The 17,789-nt window shown below is 41.2% G+C and overlaps 1 protein-coding gene across 1 annotated transcript in view; it reads right to left on the reverse strand.

Moving 5' to 3' along the window:
- The window catches only part of DISC1 (DISC1 scaffold protein), a 187,661-nt gene that overhangs the window by 134,397 nt on the left and 35,475 nt on the right, over positions 1-17,789 (reverse strand). The window contains 3 exon segments of the mRNA XM_063124382.1: positions 4,773-5,008; positions 7,506-7,629; positions 10,144-10,291. Coding sequence (XP_062980452.1) covers positions 4,773-5,008; positions 7,506-7,629; positions 10,144-10,291 — 508 coding nt within the window.

The following is a 17,789-nucleotide window of genomic DNA, read 5'->3' on the forward strand; positions in this document are numbered from 1 at the left end:
TGCTCTTCGCTCCTCTGATGCCATGTTTCTCGCCTGCCCAAGGGCCTCTACTTCCCTTGCTCGGCTTCGTCCATTTTCGTCTGCTGCCCCTTACGCCTGGAACGCTCTTCCAGAACATTTGAGAACTACAAGTTCAACCACAGCTTTTAAAGCTCAACTAAAAACTTTTCTTTTTCCTAAAGCTTTTAAAACTTGATGTTGTGCAGACTTCTACTGTTACTTTCTACTATTAGTTTTTCCCTACCCTGTGCCTGCTTACCCTTCCCTGTACCTGTTGGCATTCTCTTCCCCTCCTTATTGTTTTACTATGATTTTATTAGATTGTAAGCCTATGCGGCAGAGTCTTGCTATTTACTGTTTTACTCTGTACAGCACCATGTACATTGATGGTGCTATATAAATAAATAATAATAAAAATAATAATAATAATAATAATAATAATAATAATAAAATTCAAAAGTAGAGCAAAGGGACCAGGGTGGTCACCTAAGATGCTCCTCACTTGGAAGAGATGGGCATGTGGCCTCAGCCTGAGGCAGAATACTAAATCTTACTATGCTTCCTCAGCTGGGGAGGAGACAAACAGGCAAGGCCCAAAGGTGAATTACCACAGAAAGTTGCAGCACAGCCCTATGAAGCCAAGTACAGAAGTGAAAGCAATCCAGTAAGGGAAACAACGGCCTGAGAAGTATTCTGGACAAAGAAAAACAGAAATCTTGCATACCATTCCAACTAACAGCCCCATATGAGGCCTGACTATTCCATGTGTGGACCACGACCATTTGGACTGAAAGTTCGAGGGCATGCACTAAACACAGGGTGAAGAAATTGCTATGGTGTTTTAATTTTGTTCCTGTGTCCGTGGCCACTGACAGACCTGAAAGTAAAGACGCATCTTGTGTTCTGTGTGTTTGGGTGGGTATATCCTCACAGCCCTTAACTATTCATACACCAGATCTGCACAAAGATGGCACAGAAAGGGACATTCTACCTTGTCCCCCAGCTGTTCCACAATAGTAGAAGTCCATTTCTGGGGCTTTCTGCTAAAGTCTGAACCTGAACATTTCCTACAAAAATGGAAATATTCCTATTTTGTCTGGCTAGTAGTTGGAATGATCCTAATAACTGAGTAAATTTAATTTGATGCAATTTTTGACGGTTTGTTATGACCTATGGTTTTGCGGGCTTTTTATTCGTCTTTATTTTACTGGTATACAGGGTGGTGATGGAGAGGCAAGGTTCAGTGTTGTGTTTCAAGTGTTATAACATGTCTCAAATCCTTGAGGTAACGCAGATTATAAAACCAAACAAGTATTAGAACCATAGGTAAATCTCCTTATAGCTTACATATTTTGCTGTGAATGAAACCAAAGTGCCTACATATTTTATTCAACAATAAGCTCTATGGAAATAAAATCTTACTGACACACTATACGTTTATTCAGTGCAGGCCAAATGGCACTTCTCTTACCATAGGGCTAATGAACATATTGAACAATCATGGCTCTCTCTTCATTCTAATAACCTCAAGCAGCTCTTCTTAAACAAAACCAAAAAATGTCTTTGGCTCAAACTTGCCCTATCTCCAACCAGAATTGTTGTGGCTGAACAATATTCTTACTAATAAGACTTTGAGACCCTGAGCATTTGAGCTTCTATTTGAATTAAGCTCTATCAGACAAGCCCACAAGCGCAATTGCAGCTAAATGGGCTGGTTACTGGAAACATTATTTATTTATTTATTTATTTATTTATTACATTTTTATACCGCCCAATAGCCGAAGCTCTCTGGGCGGTTCACAAAAATTAAAATCATCATAAAACAACCAACAAGTTAAAAATACAAATACAAAATACAATATAAAAAGCACAACCAGGATAAAACCATGCAGCAAAATTGATATAAGGTTAAAATACAGAGTTAAAACAGTATAATTTAAATTTAAGTTAAAATTAAGTGTTAAAATACTGAGTGAATAAAAAGGTCTTCAGCTGGCGACGAAAGGAGTACAGTGTAGGCGCCAGGCGGACCTCTCTGGGGAGCTCATTCCACAACCGGGGTGCCACAGCGGAGAAAGCCCTCCTCCTAGTAGCCACCTGCCTCACTTCCTTTGGCAGGGGCTCACGGAGAAGGGCCCCTGTAGATGATCTTAAGGTCCGGGTAGGTACATATGGGAGGAGGCGTTCCTTCAAATAACCTGGCCCCAAACCGTTTAGGGCTTTAAATGTCAATACCAGCACTTTGAATCGGGCCCGGACCTGGACTGGCAGCCAATGAAGTTGTAAAAGGACTGGCGTAATGTGATCTCGCCAGCCAGTCCCTGTTAGTAAACGGGCTGCCCTGTTTTGTACCAGCTGAAGCTTCCGGACCGTTTTCAAAGGCAGCCCCACGTATAACGCATTGCAGTAATCCAAACGAGAGGTTATCAGAGCATGGATAACTGTAGCTAGGCTATCACTGTCCAGATAAGGGCGCAGTTGGTATATCAGCCTAAGCTGATAAAAGGTGCTCTTTGCCACTGAGTTCACCTGTGCCTCAAGTGACAGTTCTGGATCGAAGAGCACCCCCAAACTACGGACCCGATCCTTTAGGGAGAGTGCAACCCCGTCCAGGACAGGGCAAACATCACCTCGCCGGACAAATGAACCACCCGCTAACAGTACCTCCGTCTTGTCTGGATTGAGTCTCAGTTTGTTAGCCCTCATCCAGTCCATTACCGTGCCCAGGCACTGGTTCAGAACAGTCACTGCCTCACCTGGGTTTGATGAAAAGGAAAGGTAGAGCTGGGTGTCATCCGCATATTGATGACACCTCAGTCCACATCTCCGGATAACCTCCCCCAGCGGCTTCATGTATATGTTAAACAGCATAGGGGATAAAATAGAGCCCTGCGGAACCCCATGGCTTAGGAGCCACGGCACAGAGCAATAATCCCCCAGCACCACCTTCTGGAATCGGCCATCCAAGTAGGAGCGGAATCACTGCAACGCAGTACCTCCAACTCCCAGTTCAGACAACCTATCCAGAAGGATACCATGGTCGATGGTATCGAAGGCCGCTGAGAGGTCCAGGAGAACCAACAGGGTCGCACTCCCCCTGTCTCTCTCCCGACAGAGGTCATCCCACAGGGCGACCAAGGCAGTTTCTGTTCCAAAACCAGGCCTGAAACCCGATTGAAATGGATCTAGATAATCCGTTTCATTCAAGAGTGCCTGGAGTTGTCCTGCAACCACCCGCTCAAGCACCTTGCCCAGGAAAGGGATATTAGCCACCGGCCTGTAGTTGTTTACATCTTCCGGGTCCAGATTAGGCTTCTTCAGGAGTGGTCTAATTACCGCCTCTTTTAAAGAGGCCGGCACCACTCCCTCTCTCAAGGAGGCATTTACAACCTCCTGGACCCAGCCGGCGATCCCCTCCTTATTTGATGTAATGAGCCACGAGGGGCAAGGGTCAAGCATACAGGTGGTCGACCGGACTTGGCCAAGCACATCAAGACACAATCCTACTGCCAATGACAATATTAATCCAGATTACAAAAAATGTTCATAAGAAAGGCAACTCATACTGTGCAAATAGTGTTTAACTACCAAAAGCTTAGCTTAAAATAAATGAGGAAACAAAAGCAGACTGTTCAAGTCTTTCAAAAACTATGGTCACAATCCAGCCTTCAAGGTACTTAGAACTGGCATTTAGATTCCCAACTCCAACCCAAAGTCAGAGTTCTGGCATTTATTTTGAGTACAATACAAGGAAGTCAATAACAAGCAAGAGGAAAGCAGAGTAAATATAATGAGAGCAGTGTGAGACCTAAGCAAGACACACAGAGACAAGCAAAGTGAGAGATAGTCACTATTTATTTTATAGGTGTGATATTAATAGAAACATTCACTTGCTAAGGATTGCAAGTCTTTTCATCAAAACATGCACCGAAAAAAATGTCCTCCTCAGTAAATTGACTTGTATCAATAACAATCATGATGGCACCCATAGCAATTGACTAATCAAAAAGCAATCATTTCACCTACTGATTTTCTTATTAAAATTGAAAACAGCAACCAGAATTATTTAAAAAGCATCAATATTATATGCAACTGATTTATCTGAACCTGAAGTCCATTCTATTTGTTTTAAAGAAATCCTATTTCTCCGCTGCTTTGCATGGTAGGCAGGAAGACCTAGAAATACAGATTACAGTATCAAGATGAAAGACCTGCACTAAAATAAACTGTAGGTATATTTGTCTTTATAAAGAAGCCCCTTGCAAGCCACATGGGGAACACACCAGCAGGGGTGGAAAGGGCACGAAAGACTGATGTGCTGCTTCTAACCTAACACAATGAGAAGCAAGAGGACAAAAGGCTATCCCTGAATTAAATAATGACATATTTTCATCTACGTATAATATGGGAGCCTCTTGAAAACACAACCGCATAAAGGCTACTGCATGTGGGAAGGTGTTCGCATGAAGTAACTTCCCTCACTGCTGGCAATTTTCACCATGCCATCATAACTGTATCTAATTAATTAATGACTTACGGGAGTCTTGCTTTAGCTACAGAAACCTCAGTTTTTACAAAAGCCTACTTCACTCCAGTACATTAAAACAGCTTTTTTGAGAATCAGGCTCTAAAACAAATAAATATATTTTTCTTGTAAAGGTTTCGGTATGAGCAGAGGTGCCTTCTAAGCATATAAGGAAAGCTATATCAGAGGCCAAGCAATAAATCAGAATTTATAGAAAGACTTCAAAGTGTCACCGAATAATAAATACCTTTTTATGGAGCCTGGAAAATTCAAACTCGATGGAATGTTATGTGATGCTTCTGAAATATCAGCCAAAGCTTTGCCTATTGCTTGCAGTTCTCGAAGTGACACCCAGCTGAGTAACGTAGACAACTCACAATCCTCTGCCTGAATGAGCTGCTCCTGCTCCTGAATTTCGATCTGTAACTGTTGCTCTTTAGCTTCCAGAGCAACCAGCCTTGCTTTAAGAACTTTGATTTCTTTCTGCATGAAGTGGAGACAGGATGTATTGTATAAACTTATTTTTAAAAGCGGACAATGAATGGTACAAAGTGGCCAAGATCCAGAGAAACTCAATCACACACACACACACACGTCAAATGGTAGCCACTTTTCCATGGTACTATCCCCCACATAGCAGGAATGTGTTTATGAATATCATGGATCAAGCCAATGGCATAAGTATTTTCCATGAAATAACCCCACCCACATGATTGCTATGTGCACAACCACATCACAGCCACATGGGATAGCACCATGGAAAAGTGGCTCTTACATGACTGAAAAAGACAGAAGTCACACCTTCTCATACTGAATTCAAGGAAACTTAAGCTAGATGTTGTTAATGCAAGTCCCATTGATTTTAAGAGGCCTTACGTAGGACTTTCTCAGGAGTGAGACCAATATAATTGAATAAATACAAGCTAACACCACGGAGCTGTCTACACATGGGGAAAGCTCCGCGGTGGCTGTGGATTTGTGCCCTGTTGGTTACACAACAGGCGCAGCTTCACAGCCACCATGAAGCTTCCCTTCTCCGATTTGAAAAGGTCAGGGTTTTAATCAATTTTTTTCAAGGGGGGTGACATCAACATAGGACTTCTGCCTTGTGGAAAGTGACTAGCGATTGGTCACCTTCCACCAGGAAGAGGGCTGGGGAGGCTCCAGAACCCAGATGGCTGCCCAGAACCCCTGGAGAGGGAAAGTGCAGGGTTGAGGAGGAAAGCGGCACCACACAGTGCTGTGAAGACAGTCTTCATGTCTTCAAAGAAACAACAGTCAGTTGTAGAAAGCATATTTCTGAAGCTAATTTAACTTCCGTTATACTCATTTTGAACTGAAAGAATTGATCCAAGAAATTCGGTTTACACTGATGTTGCCTGAAAGATATGCTATTCATTGTATAGTTCCTCCTGCCTTAAGATTCAGCAGCAGGAGAACAGAGGGGGTAATGTTTCATCACACAAGGATCTGTCAAAAGAGATAACAAAGGTCATCAGGACAACATCAGGTCTGTTACTTTGAGTATAATATCAGGTTCGCAACACAAACAATTCATTCTCTGTACTACTGATTTGGGAATACTGACAGAAATTCAATAGTCTTCAGTTATCAAGTGCTACATCTCCAAACTGTACTATGCTAATTACCATGAGTTGAAAAAGTTGAAGAAGGAAGGAAGGAAGGAAGGAAGGAAGGAAGGAAGGAAAGAAAGCATTTTATATCATTTTTTGTATCAAGCAATACAACATTTGGTAATGTCATTGCCAATGTAGAGGTGGTGGAGGACCAAACTCTAAAATTACAATCATGAGATGTGATATAAAAATATATTCTGTAACAATTGCATCGTTGTTTCAGCTGTACAAAAATCTAATGGCCTAGACCTAGCATGTCTTCAAATATGTCTCTCCTATATGAGTCTTCCCATCCTGTAAGACGCTCCTTGTAAATCCAGCCTTAAATCCTGCTCAACAGTGGTGCCTGATGAATGCTAACTATGGTTAAGGTTAGTACCAATGATTTAATATTGATTAGGGGAGGATAGTGAGAATTCATTCTGGAAAGGGAAGAGAACACACAATCCCATGGCCCACTCCCAATCCTGTAACCATGGTGGACCAAGGTACATCAGCACTGACTCATAAGCAGGTAGCACAGCTGATTTATTGCAGTTTGGTCATTTTTCTTCAATAACAATAATAAGAACTAAATTCATGATGAAGTACGTAATTTGAATATCTATTACATCATAAACTACATCTTGAGTGAACATTTCCAGAAGAAGAAGAAGAAGAAGAAGAAGAAGAAGAAGAAGAAGAAGAAGAAGCGGCGGCGGCGGCAGCAGCAGCAGCAGCATGGCTTATCATGTTGTCTGAACCTAGCTGTGTTAACAAATCCTAACAAAACATGTTATCCATGAACAACCCATGAAGAGAACCCAGGTAGTTAACAAACCATAGTTTGTTATCGCAGCTGTGTTCAGACAACATGATAATATTTCAATAATAACATATTTCAATTACAACCTACACTCAACCCATACTCAACCCCTGAGTGTGAGCTATTGTGTCATCTGAACTCAGTCACCGACAGTATTCACTGTAAATAACTATTTCTGGAACTTAGATCATGAAGCTGGTAGATCAAATAGAACAAAACACAATCAATCAAACCTGATCTTCCAAACAAAAAACTGCTGCAACGAATTTCTAGGTAAATTTAGAGAACGTAAACAACACTAGTGAGCATAAAGAGAATATTTTAAAAAAAGTAAGAAAAGTAAAATATGTTCAAGAAAAACAGACTCTTTAATAATCTCTTACCTTTCAAGAGATTTACATGACTCCTACGGTAATAATTCTTTTTTTCCCCTTTTTTTTTAGATTATCAGTTGGGACTAAGTATTACACAGCAGCAAATTCACTTGACTCTACATGCTATTTGTTTGCCACATACTGGTATATCATGTTCTTTTTACCTGTATCCACGCCTTTTCTTCAAGCAACTGATCTCGTTTTGTGGCTGAAACCCGTACCGTTTCATGATAAGGGAGACCTAAAATCTTCTGTTCATTTTTCTGCTGTTTGTCTTCTCCGTTAAGCCTTTCAAAAATGACAGTAATTACAAACATTTATATTTGTTACATTAACAGATTTGCAGTCATTTCCAAAACATCTAGCACACCAGCCCTCAGTGTTTGTGCTGATATCTGCGTGTAATGCAGCAATAACTTATTTGCCTTCTCAAAGGGGCCAGAATGCCACATTGTGAAGATGTGCTGATGGGTTGTCCCACAATACCAAGAAGTCAGTTATGAAAGTAAAGATGCAAAGTTGTACTTAGTAGCCAACACAACAGTCAATGGTGGGTTAATAGTCAACTCCACAGTTGATTACTGAGGGAGTACTCCCCACACAAAATGATTATAATCAACCATGGTGTGGATTAAGGCCAGTGTCGAGTTGACTATTAGACAACGGTGTGTTTGATTAACACATCTCCCACCCTCTTTCCCCACCTCCTGCTGGTATCCTATCAGCCATCACAAGTTCTGCCAGTTGGACTACAGCGGCAGCCACTGCTTGGGCCACTCTTGCCAGGGGACTCTGTAGTTGCCAAAAATAATGAACTGTGTGTGATGAAATAGTCAACAGTGTCCAAAACATGACACGACAACTGACGCTTGTTCAAATAATCAACTTTGCACTGTGTTGGTTATTTTGGCCGAATAACCAACCATGGTGTGAAAAAGTCTTGACAGACAACACAATAACTCACCGTTGACTATTTAACCCACCGTTGATGATCATGTCTTCCAAACCCAGTCAGTGGCTTGCATACAGGCTTAACTGAAGTTAATGGTACTTATATGTGGGTGACTAAGACCAGAGTTGCACACTGAAATGTGCTTACCTTTTTAATTGAGACAAGCCCGTCATACCAACAAGTACGTCACTCAAGCAAGAACATTAGTCTAAATTTAAAACAGGCAGACTGAATAATCTTTCCAATTTATTCTTTACACCAGCCCTCCCAAATCCAATGCCCTCCAAAAGTTTTGGGCTCTCTCTGTTGTGGCATCCCGGTTGTGGAAGGCCCTCCCCTTGGAGGCCCAACTAACACTGACGCTTGCTTCGTTTTGGCGCCAATTTAAAACATGGCTTTTTATCAAAGCCTTTTAGTTCTTCTCCATTATTAGTATGTGAAAAACAAAGAGAAGCCTGAAAACATGTTTACTCATAAAAACTTTATTACATATTACTTCTAGGGCTCTTTCATTTCAACTAAAAAGCAACTAGAATTCATTCCAGTTTCAAAGTTAAGTCATCTGCCTACTGAAGTCACTTATGAAAGCCACATGGAACTTGATTAATCTGCAAACCAGCTTTGAGATTAAGGTTTCCTAGAGTGGAGTATTTGACATGCTAAGAGAGAATGAGAATACAATATGGGAAATCAAGCAGGCTATTGCTGGCCTTTTCCCATTGAAGCTAAATGAGTGTGGAAAAGCTGGAGCAGTCTTCCAGAGCTAAAAGGTACGAGACTTGAAGACACAAAGGCTTGGTTCACATGTAAAGACAACCCAGAGTATGGGTTGAGTATGAATAGTTGAATTGTAGGTTGTCGTTGCTTGCGAGTATGTTTTAACTATGGCTTGTTAACCACAAACAATCCAGAAAGAGAACCCTGGATTGTTGTTGGGTTGTGAACTCTGGGTTGTTCATATAAATCCATTTGCATACTAAATATAAGACAATTTTGCAAAATCAAGAATAAAAATCCCAGGACTTGTTAAAAATCTTGCCATACTCTCTCAAATGCCTGGGAGTAGAGGAAAGTCTTAACCTGGAGCCAGAAAGATAAAAATGTCGGCACCAGGTAGTCCTCACTGGAGAGAGCATTCCATAATTGGGGGGCCAACACTGACAAGGCCCTCTTCCTCGTTGCCATTCTCCAAACCTCCCTCAGACGATACACTTGGAGGAGGGCCTCAGATGAAGATTGTAGTGTATGAATAAGATCATATCAGGAGAGGCAGTCCATCAGGAAAGGCACTCCATCACAAATTGCAAACATGCCTTAACCAATCGTACAACTTTAAATAACAATACATGATCCATTGCAATGTTCTCCTATGCAAGCCACATTGAAATACATAGGACCTGTGCATGTGCCTCAATAGGGTTTGCAAAGAAAAGAATCAAGTTGTACAATTTATCCCAAACAATAATTAACAATGTCATCATGTTCATCATCAAATGCTCAGCATTTATTCAGATATTTTAGAGAATTCAAAACAGTTAACATACATTATCAACCAATCATAAGTAAATACTATTATCCCAGATGAGGGAGATGAGGTCAAGAGAGAATGGCTTGCTTGCCTTAAGGCCATCCAGTGAACTCATGGCAGGGGAAAGAGATGAACAACAAGCTTCTTGGTTCATAGCTCAGTCTCTTAGCCACCCACTGCACTACACGAGCTTTCTTGGTTTGTCTTTGTTGTTTTAAGAGTGCTAGTCAGGATGCATTGATTTCAAGCGCTGGGTTACATCCTATCTTCCAAAATTCTAGCATATTTTTTTCAGAAAGCCATCAGGAGTCAACAGACTTACCTATGAGCATCCCCATACAATGTCACTTGAACCTGTGCTCTGAATCTGTCCAAAAAGCTGCTAATTGAAGGATGTCGTGAAGGAAGTTGAAATGTTAGTGAACTTTTCTCTTTCTCCAGCTCTTCAAGATTTCTTCTAAATTTGTCAGCTAGGAAAATAAGGGGAACAGCACATTATCAAATGGTGCTGAGGGTGCTTCCAGACAAGGCTTTTATTGTGCCTGTTTGGTGCATTCTCTTCCCCTTCTTATTGTTTTATTATGATTTTATTAGAATGTAAGCCTATGCGGCAGGGTTTTGCTATTTTATTGTTTTACTCTGTACAGCACCATGTACATTGATGGTGCTATATAAATAAATAATAATAAAATAATAACAATCCCACTGCCTCATTTATGGAATTTTATGGAGAGTTCAGCCAACATAGTCTTCACTTTGTAGCCCTCCCATGTTTTCCCATTGCTTCTTCTGTCTTTTTCTTACCTAAAAAAAAATTAAGGAAGAAAAAATGGAATGCCTGCAGAATGCCTTTTAAGTATCAGCAGTCAGAGCCCTTCTGGAATCACCTTAGGCTATATATCATTTGAAAGGGAGTTTGGGACAGTAATAAACAAGAGGCATATCAAAAAGAAAGAAAGAGTAAAAATATTCCTTTCACAGAATATTTTAACTGATGGTGACGTTATTAAAAGCACAGCTGAAGTACATGAAAGTTAAGCTCCTTCGTCATGTAAATAAATAAACAAATAAAATCAACAGCTTTCCTTTTAAACATTTGTTGAAAATGGGAACACTAATTGCAAAACTTTGCATATAATAAGAAGTCTTTATTTTACAAAGACTTGAGAAAAATTAGATATGACCTTAATTGCATGATTGCCCCTTGTGTGCTTGTATTTTTCTTGATTAAATAACTTCTATGGGGTAGGGGGAAATCCGAACCAGGATCTGCAGCATAGCAAAAGCTGGTCCCGGTCCATATCGGGATGTCAATAACACTTTCAGGAAGGAAAGCTGCCACTTGACCTCCAACATCGCCCCCACCCTAGAATATAACATGCAGGGGAAGATTCAGAGGGTGACAAGGACAAATTCAGGAATTTGATGGAGCCATAACAACAGGAAAAGGCCCACCACCCAAACAGCACAGTGCTTTGCACCTACAGTCAGGATCCTTAGGTTGCATGTCCTGCCTCTTCCAGGTTAAAGGGACTGCATGAACCCTTCAAACCCAGCACTAGTAACATGGGGCTCTAGTTCCATTAGAACCCACGTAACATATGCCACAGCCTGTGTAGCAACACTTATTTTTGTAGTTCTAACCTGGCAGTCCTAAATGTAGACCAGCCTTCCCCAATCTGGTGCCTTCCAGATGTTTTGGACCACAACACCCACATTCCTGGCCATTGGCCATGCTGGCTGGAGCTAATGGGAGTTAAAGTCCAAAACATCTGGAGAAAACTGGGTTGGGGAAGGCTGCTGAAGCCTAAGAGCCTATGGTTATTGATACTCTTATGCAAAGTTTTAAGTGTCTGGTAGTTTGTGTAACTGAACTGAACTATTCTACCAATTTGTCCTCTATTATTATATCCCCTGTGATCTGTTCTTAGTCCTGACCCTCTTCTATAAACCCACTCTAAGTAAGTCAACTCTAAATTCTCCATTTGAATATTTATCATTTATGCACTCAATTGACATTGGTAAAACTTTGAGAACTTGGATCAAAGACATATCTGAAAACAATATTCATATACAGTACCATTGTATAAAGGAAGTGCCTGTTTTCCTTTAGCAACCGATACTTTAAAAAGTTTGTATGCTTTTTGTTCTTTTATGGAGGCTTTATAATTTTATAGAGTGCATTTTAATATTCCCCTTCAAACAAAAGTAAAAGAAGTTTCTTTTTCCTCTTTGAGCAACAAAAGATCCTTCAACTCTTTTATCATTTACAACCACAGTCACTCCATAATATGCTTTTCAGCTCAGCAATGTAGCTAAACTCTGAACTATTGTTGCATTCTTAAGAGGAGAATCTGGCCAAGTGCTCTGGGGAAATGAAAAGACATCTGATCTAGGGCTGATCTGATTGTGGGGGCGAGCACAGGTTTTGTGAGCATTTTGTATCTGGTGCAAGTAGTACACCCAATTTTGAGGATGGCAGTACAAAAGGGCTCTGGGGAAAAACACAATGCAGATGCCAGGCAAGCCTCTCTGGGAAGGGCTTTTCACAATGAGTGAGACACAACTGAAAAGCTCTCTCCTTATTTGCCATCTGCCTCAAATCATTTGGTGGGGGTACCTGGTGGAAGGTCCAGGAGGAGACAATCCCTTGGCCAACCTGAGCCCAAGCTCTTTAGGACAGGGGTGGGGAACCTCAGGTCCAGGAACCAAATCTGGTTCTTCTGTGATCCCAATCTGGCCCTCTGGGGTTCCTCAGATAGCAACACCCAGTGTGGTGTACTGACTACAGAGCCAGTGTGATGTAGTGACTAAAGTGTTGGACTAGGAGTCGGGAGATCTGTGTTTTTTAAAATGCAAACCACAACAAAATCAATCAATTCAGCATAAAACATCATTAATAACTATCTTAAATGTATTTTAAACAATTATGTTATCAATTATGTTATCCATTTATTTTTAGTATATATACTCAAGCCTATGCGGCAGGGTCTTGCTATTTATTGTTTTACTCTGTACAGCACCATGTACATTGATGGTGCTATATAAATAAATAAATCAATAATAATAATAGTAACTTAAATTCTCAAGGCACCTTAAGATATATTTAACAAACTGCCAGGCTACTTCTGGACATTAATCTCTTAATCTGAGTAGAAATGATTGCTGGAGCCAGGGCCAAAGTCCAGTGGGCCCGGAATAGTGCTGCCGATGGTCTCCCAGCTCGCACATCACCCAGCTTTCCCCCTCCCACCATCACTTCTGCCCTGCCAGTTAACCCTCCCCCTTTTTTACCTGCCTCTCCCCACTGCCAATGATGCTGCCCTGCCAGTCAGCCCTCCCCTTTTTCTTTTTACGTGGTAGCAGCTCTTCATGCAGCCGGCCCTGCTGACAAAATAAAGTGATTCAGCAGCCAGCTAGCTGAACCTACAGCACCCCACCCTGGGTGCCATTTAAAAAGAAAACATATGTTTTTAATAGCAGCAAGCTGAACCAATCACAGGACACAGGACAATCGCGGGACACAGCCCATGAGGGCACAGGAGCAATGTAAAGAGAGAAAGGGGCACGGCAGCACCAGCAATAGCTATCCAGCCCTGGCAGCGCCGCCAGTGATGGTGGCATTGTGGCAGGCTCCATATTAGCAGGGCAGGAATGGGCCCTTCTGAGCCTCTTGGTCCTCAGCTGCTGCCCGCCCATGCCACCCCCAGATACCAGGCCTAGCTGGAGCAGCCAAATATTAGTCCCTTACAGGATAGGGCTTCCTTATCACTGGTGTTGCTATTTCTCATAGCCCAAATATCCTACTGAAAAAGCCCTGTTTTAATTTGGTGTCTAAAAGCCAATAGGGACAAAGCAAGCTTTCACAATCTCAAAGCCGCTATTGAAAATGCCCACTCTTGCATAACTGCCCATCTTACCTGAGATAGTAACAGTAGGTGAATGCAACAGAACCTTGAAGATGACTTTAGTATGCAGGTAAGAGCATAAGAGAAAAGGGCATGTGTAAAGCACCCTGGTCACAGACCATTTAGCCCTTTAAAAGTTAAAACTGGCACCTTGAATTGATCTCATAAACCAACTGGGGAGCCAGTGAATTTGCCACAGAATCAGTGTAATTTGCTCTGAGAAGCCCACCCCTATCAATACCTTAATAGAAAAGACACTGTCAAACGTATTCTAGGAAACAATTACTGAGGTCCAATTAAAAAAGAGAGAGGGGTTGTTAATTAAAACCAAACATCACAGAATAGTACATCTAGTAAACATTTCTATGCCATCAAACCCCTTCTAATGACTGCTACATAGAAAGCCTGCCTTGCTATAGCTACGGGGTCCACATTTCAACACATATATCCTTCCAAACAATAAGCTTCTGTCAGGTTAGCATTCCATCAAATCTGTCAATTGCATCTTCTTTTTTTGTGCTAAGGGACAAGATGACACATTGTGTAAAGGTCAAGTGGAAAAAATGTCCCTTCCACTACATACTCCTCCTCAGCTGGTAAAGGTCATTCCGCCCAATAGCTGCTGCTACAGAAAACAAAAGTCTATATGAGAAGGAAACTCTCCACTACCTTCTGTCTCATCCATATGTTTTTTCAAGACCAAGCCAACATTCCCATTTCTTTTCCTGCATATAATAATTACTTACACTACTAAATCTGTGTAGAATGAATTGCATCTAAGGTATGTAATATTTCAACAAGTACATTTTTGGGGGGGATATCAAAGGTTTCCTCTACTTAATATAGAAAAAAACACATATTGCTGGACATAAGGAGGACAATTCAGTCTCTCACCTACACATGACAATATGCACACACCATTCTGGGTACATACTCAGTGCTGTGGGTCCAAAGGGTGGGTGTGCGAGGCTCACTACTACGAGAATCTCTTCAAGTGCATAAGCAGCTGCTTGTGAGGAGATATGGATGTGGACCATGGCCACTAGATCTTCACATTAGTGATTAACAAAGTATTTTGCATTACTTAAGATAGGGGTGCAGAACCTCTGTCCCACTGGCCCATGGTAGGGTGACCATATGAAAAGGAGGACAGGGCTCCTGTATCTTTAACAGTTGCATAGAAAAGGGAATTTCAGCAGGTGTCATTTGTATATATGGAGAACCTGGGGAAATTTCCTCTTCATCACAGCAGTTAAAGTTGCTGGTGCCCTGCCCTCTTTTAAATCTGGTCACAGTATAGCTGCAGTATAGCTCCTGCAGCTGTAACTGTTGGACCTCCCAAGGCACCTGGGAACATGGAACCTCCCAGGGTTCCTCCAGGAGGTGGGGCTTAACCTCCAAGCCTCACCTCCTGGAGGAATCCACTTGGAGAACATCACTACTGTTATCTCTGATTTGAGATCAGAGAGAACAGCAGTACTACTGCTGCTGCTGCTAGTACACTGTGCTCATGGCCATCCCATGTTAACTCTGATCTCAGACTGGAGATAACAGTTCGGATGTGGAGCAGTGGGATTCAGTGGTTCTAGCCATGATAATTTCTATCCATTAACTCCATTTTAACTAATGCACTGAATGCAAAAGAATTCCAACTGTGAGATGTTATTAATTCTTAAAGCAGGGCCAAAACAGGTTTGATTTCCATGGTTGCAAACACAAAAGCTCCATTAAAAAATAGTGAGAATGCCTAAAACAATATAGGTTTGGTTACTAAGAGCACAGTCCTACCCCCGCCCCCCCGGAAGATGAAGGAATTACAGTGGGGGCGAAGTAGTTAAGATGGGGTGAAGGAGCCCCTCTCCCAGCAGAAAGAGTTCTGCAAGCAGGGCAGCAGGTACTCCCTGGTAGCCCCCAGTACACCCTCAGAAAGGCCCAGGGATATAGGAGTACTGCCAATGGAATGCGAAATTGGGCCCTGAATTCAGATCCAAAGCCCCCTCAGTCTCCCAAGGGCCCCCAGGAGTGGACCCAGTAACTATGTCCCCTTGGAGCTGGTATAAGTAATCTCCCATTGATGTCCATGGGATGTTGGCAGGGAGAATCAAAATACCACAGATCAGCCAGGCATATATTCAGGGAAAACCCGTTCCCCCTCCTGCCTTGGCTCTTGACCAGAAGTTTGAAAGTGATGAATCATCCATCACTTCACTCCCATCCTAACCCACTTTGGATTGCTCTATAAGTCTTCTAGATACATTATTTCTTCCCTCAATACACAAAGACCTGACAATTAGTTAGCAGAGTGTCATGTTATCCTTATCATATTTTCAGATGCTTCAATATTGTTTGAGGAAACTACAGAATCCTATCCCAACCCTCTTTTCATGCAATTTTATCAGAAAAACAAGAGCCATATATGTAAAACAAATGCTATGAGATAAATATAGAATTTTCCCATAAGCCAAACTCAGCATAGCCATTAGACATTTATTGCTGCAGGGAGCTTGGCCCTCTGACATTTGCTTATCCTTAGATACAGTTAATTAATTGTTCAAAGATTCTCATTCATAGCAACACCAATGTGCTGTCAAGCTAAGAACTGTTCTGGGGGGGAAAGCTGCCATTTCCCACTGCCTCTGACGGCCCTATGGATTGGTTTACCTGATTAGACCACAAAGAATCATGCAGGCAGGTCCAAGATTAAAACCCTTATTTTTTCTTCTTCCTCCAATTTAGCAAGGCACGACAAGGTATAGAATTTTGCATGAGAAACTCTCAATTTTTAAGGATCTCTTATAATTGCATTTGCAAAATTTCCCCAGAGATATGGTAGTGGAAGTGGAACAGGATATAACAGCAGTATTGCCTCTACAGAAAACCACTATTGCTTATTCTGATTACATAATCAAAATTTACTTGGGAACATAATTAAATACAATAAGTTTTCAAATAAAGAAAATTTCCCTTGGGGCAGCATTTTCAAATTTAGATACTCTAAGGTGGATACGTTACTATAATACCTAATTAGACATTACTCTTCAATATTTTTTATAGTTGCTGAATATACAAGATTTTCAGTGAATTCAAAAGGTAGTTCAGGTGCCCAACTATACTGATAAAGGCATATTTTACACACTTTTAAAAAAAACACTATACTCCAAGAATTTTGAGGATATAAAAACGAATGCTTGTCTTGTTTAAGAACTCAGGAATCATTCATTTCAGTGGGGTTTAAGCAACGTACAACTCCAAAATTCTTTATGACTATGGAACAGACAAAGCCCATCAGAATGGCAAGAGTGATCTTTTTTTTAATTTCATCACTGCATAAGAATTCACTAGGATGTGTGTAAGACTTTACACAAGGGCAAGATCAAAATACCCCATTATTATTATTATTATTATTTATTTATTTATATAGCACCATCAATGTACATGGTGCAGTCTTAAAATGACAGGAGGTGCCATTCCAAATCAGATTATCGGTCACTCTAGTTCAGTATCCTGCCTAAAGCAGTAGTAAGTTCTGAATGTTCAATATTCCAAAAGAAAAACAAGAAAAACAATGCCAGCTATTAAACTACCCTGGTTGGGTGATATGTTACATGGTGCTAGTAGTGTGAATTTCATTCTAAAACCCTTCCGGCTCTGAGTTGACATCCTAAATTATGAGCCGTAAATAGCAAGTCATAAAACTGATCAAAGAATCCAAGCAATTTGCAAAAAGGGGTGGGGTGGGGGAATCAACACATGTAGGCCAAAGCAATTAACTTCCTGTAGTAATATGGTCCAAAGCATAACTAAAGCAATAAATCATCTTCAGATACTGCTGTTATCTGGCTAGGTGTTGGTACCGTCTCCAAGGCTACAAAATTACATCCTTTCCAGCAGATTTTTTTTTCACATACTAGGTCCTGTTATTTCCTTTGCTGACAATGTGCAGTAGTTACTGTGATAAATTTGAGATTTACCTAACAGTGCAATGCTATATAAGGGTAGTATCCAATGCTGCCCATCCATGAGCGAGACCCACCACCACTTCTGTTCTGCCAGCAGCCAT

The sequence above is a fragment of the Elgaria multicarinata genome, chromosome 4 (assembly GCF_023053635.1).
Source record: "Elgaria multicarinata webbii isolate HBS135686 ecotype San Diego chromosome 4, rElgMul1.1.pri, whole genome shotgun sequence".
NCBI lineage: Eukaryota > Metazoa > Chordata > Lepidosauria > Squamata > Anguidae > Elgaria > Elgaria multicarinata.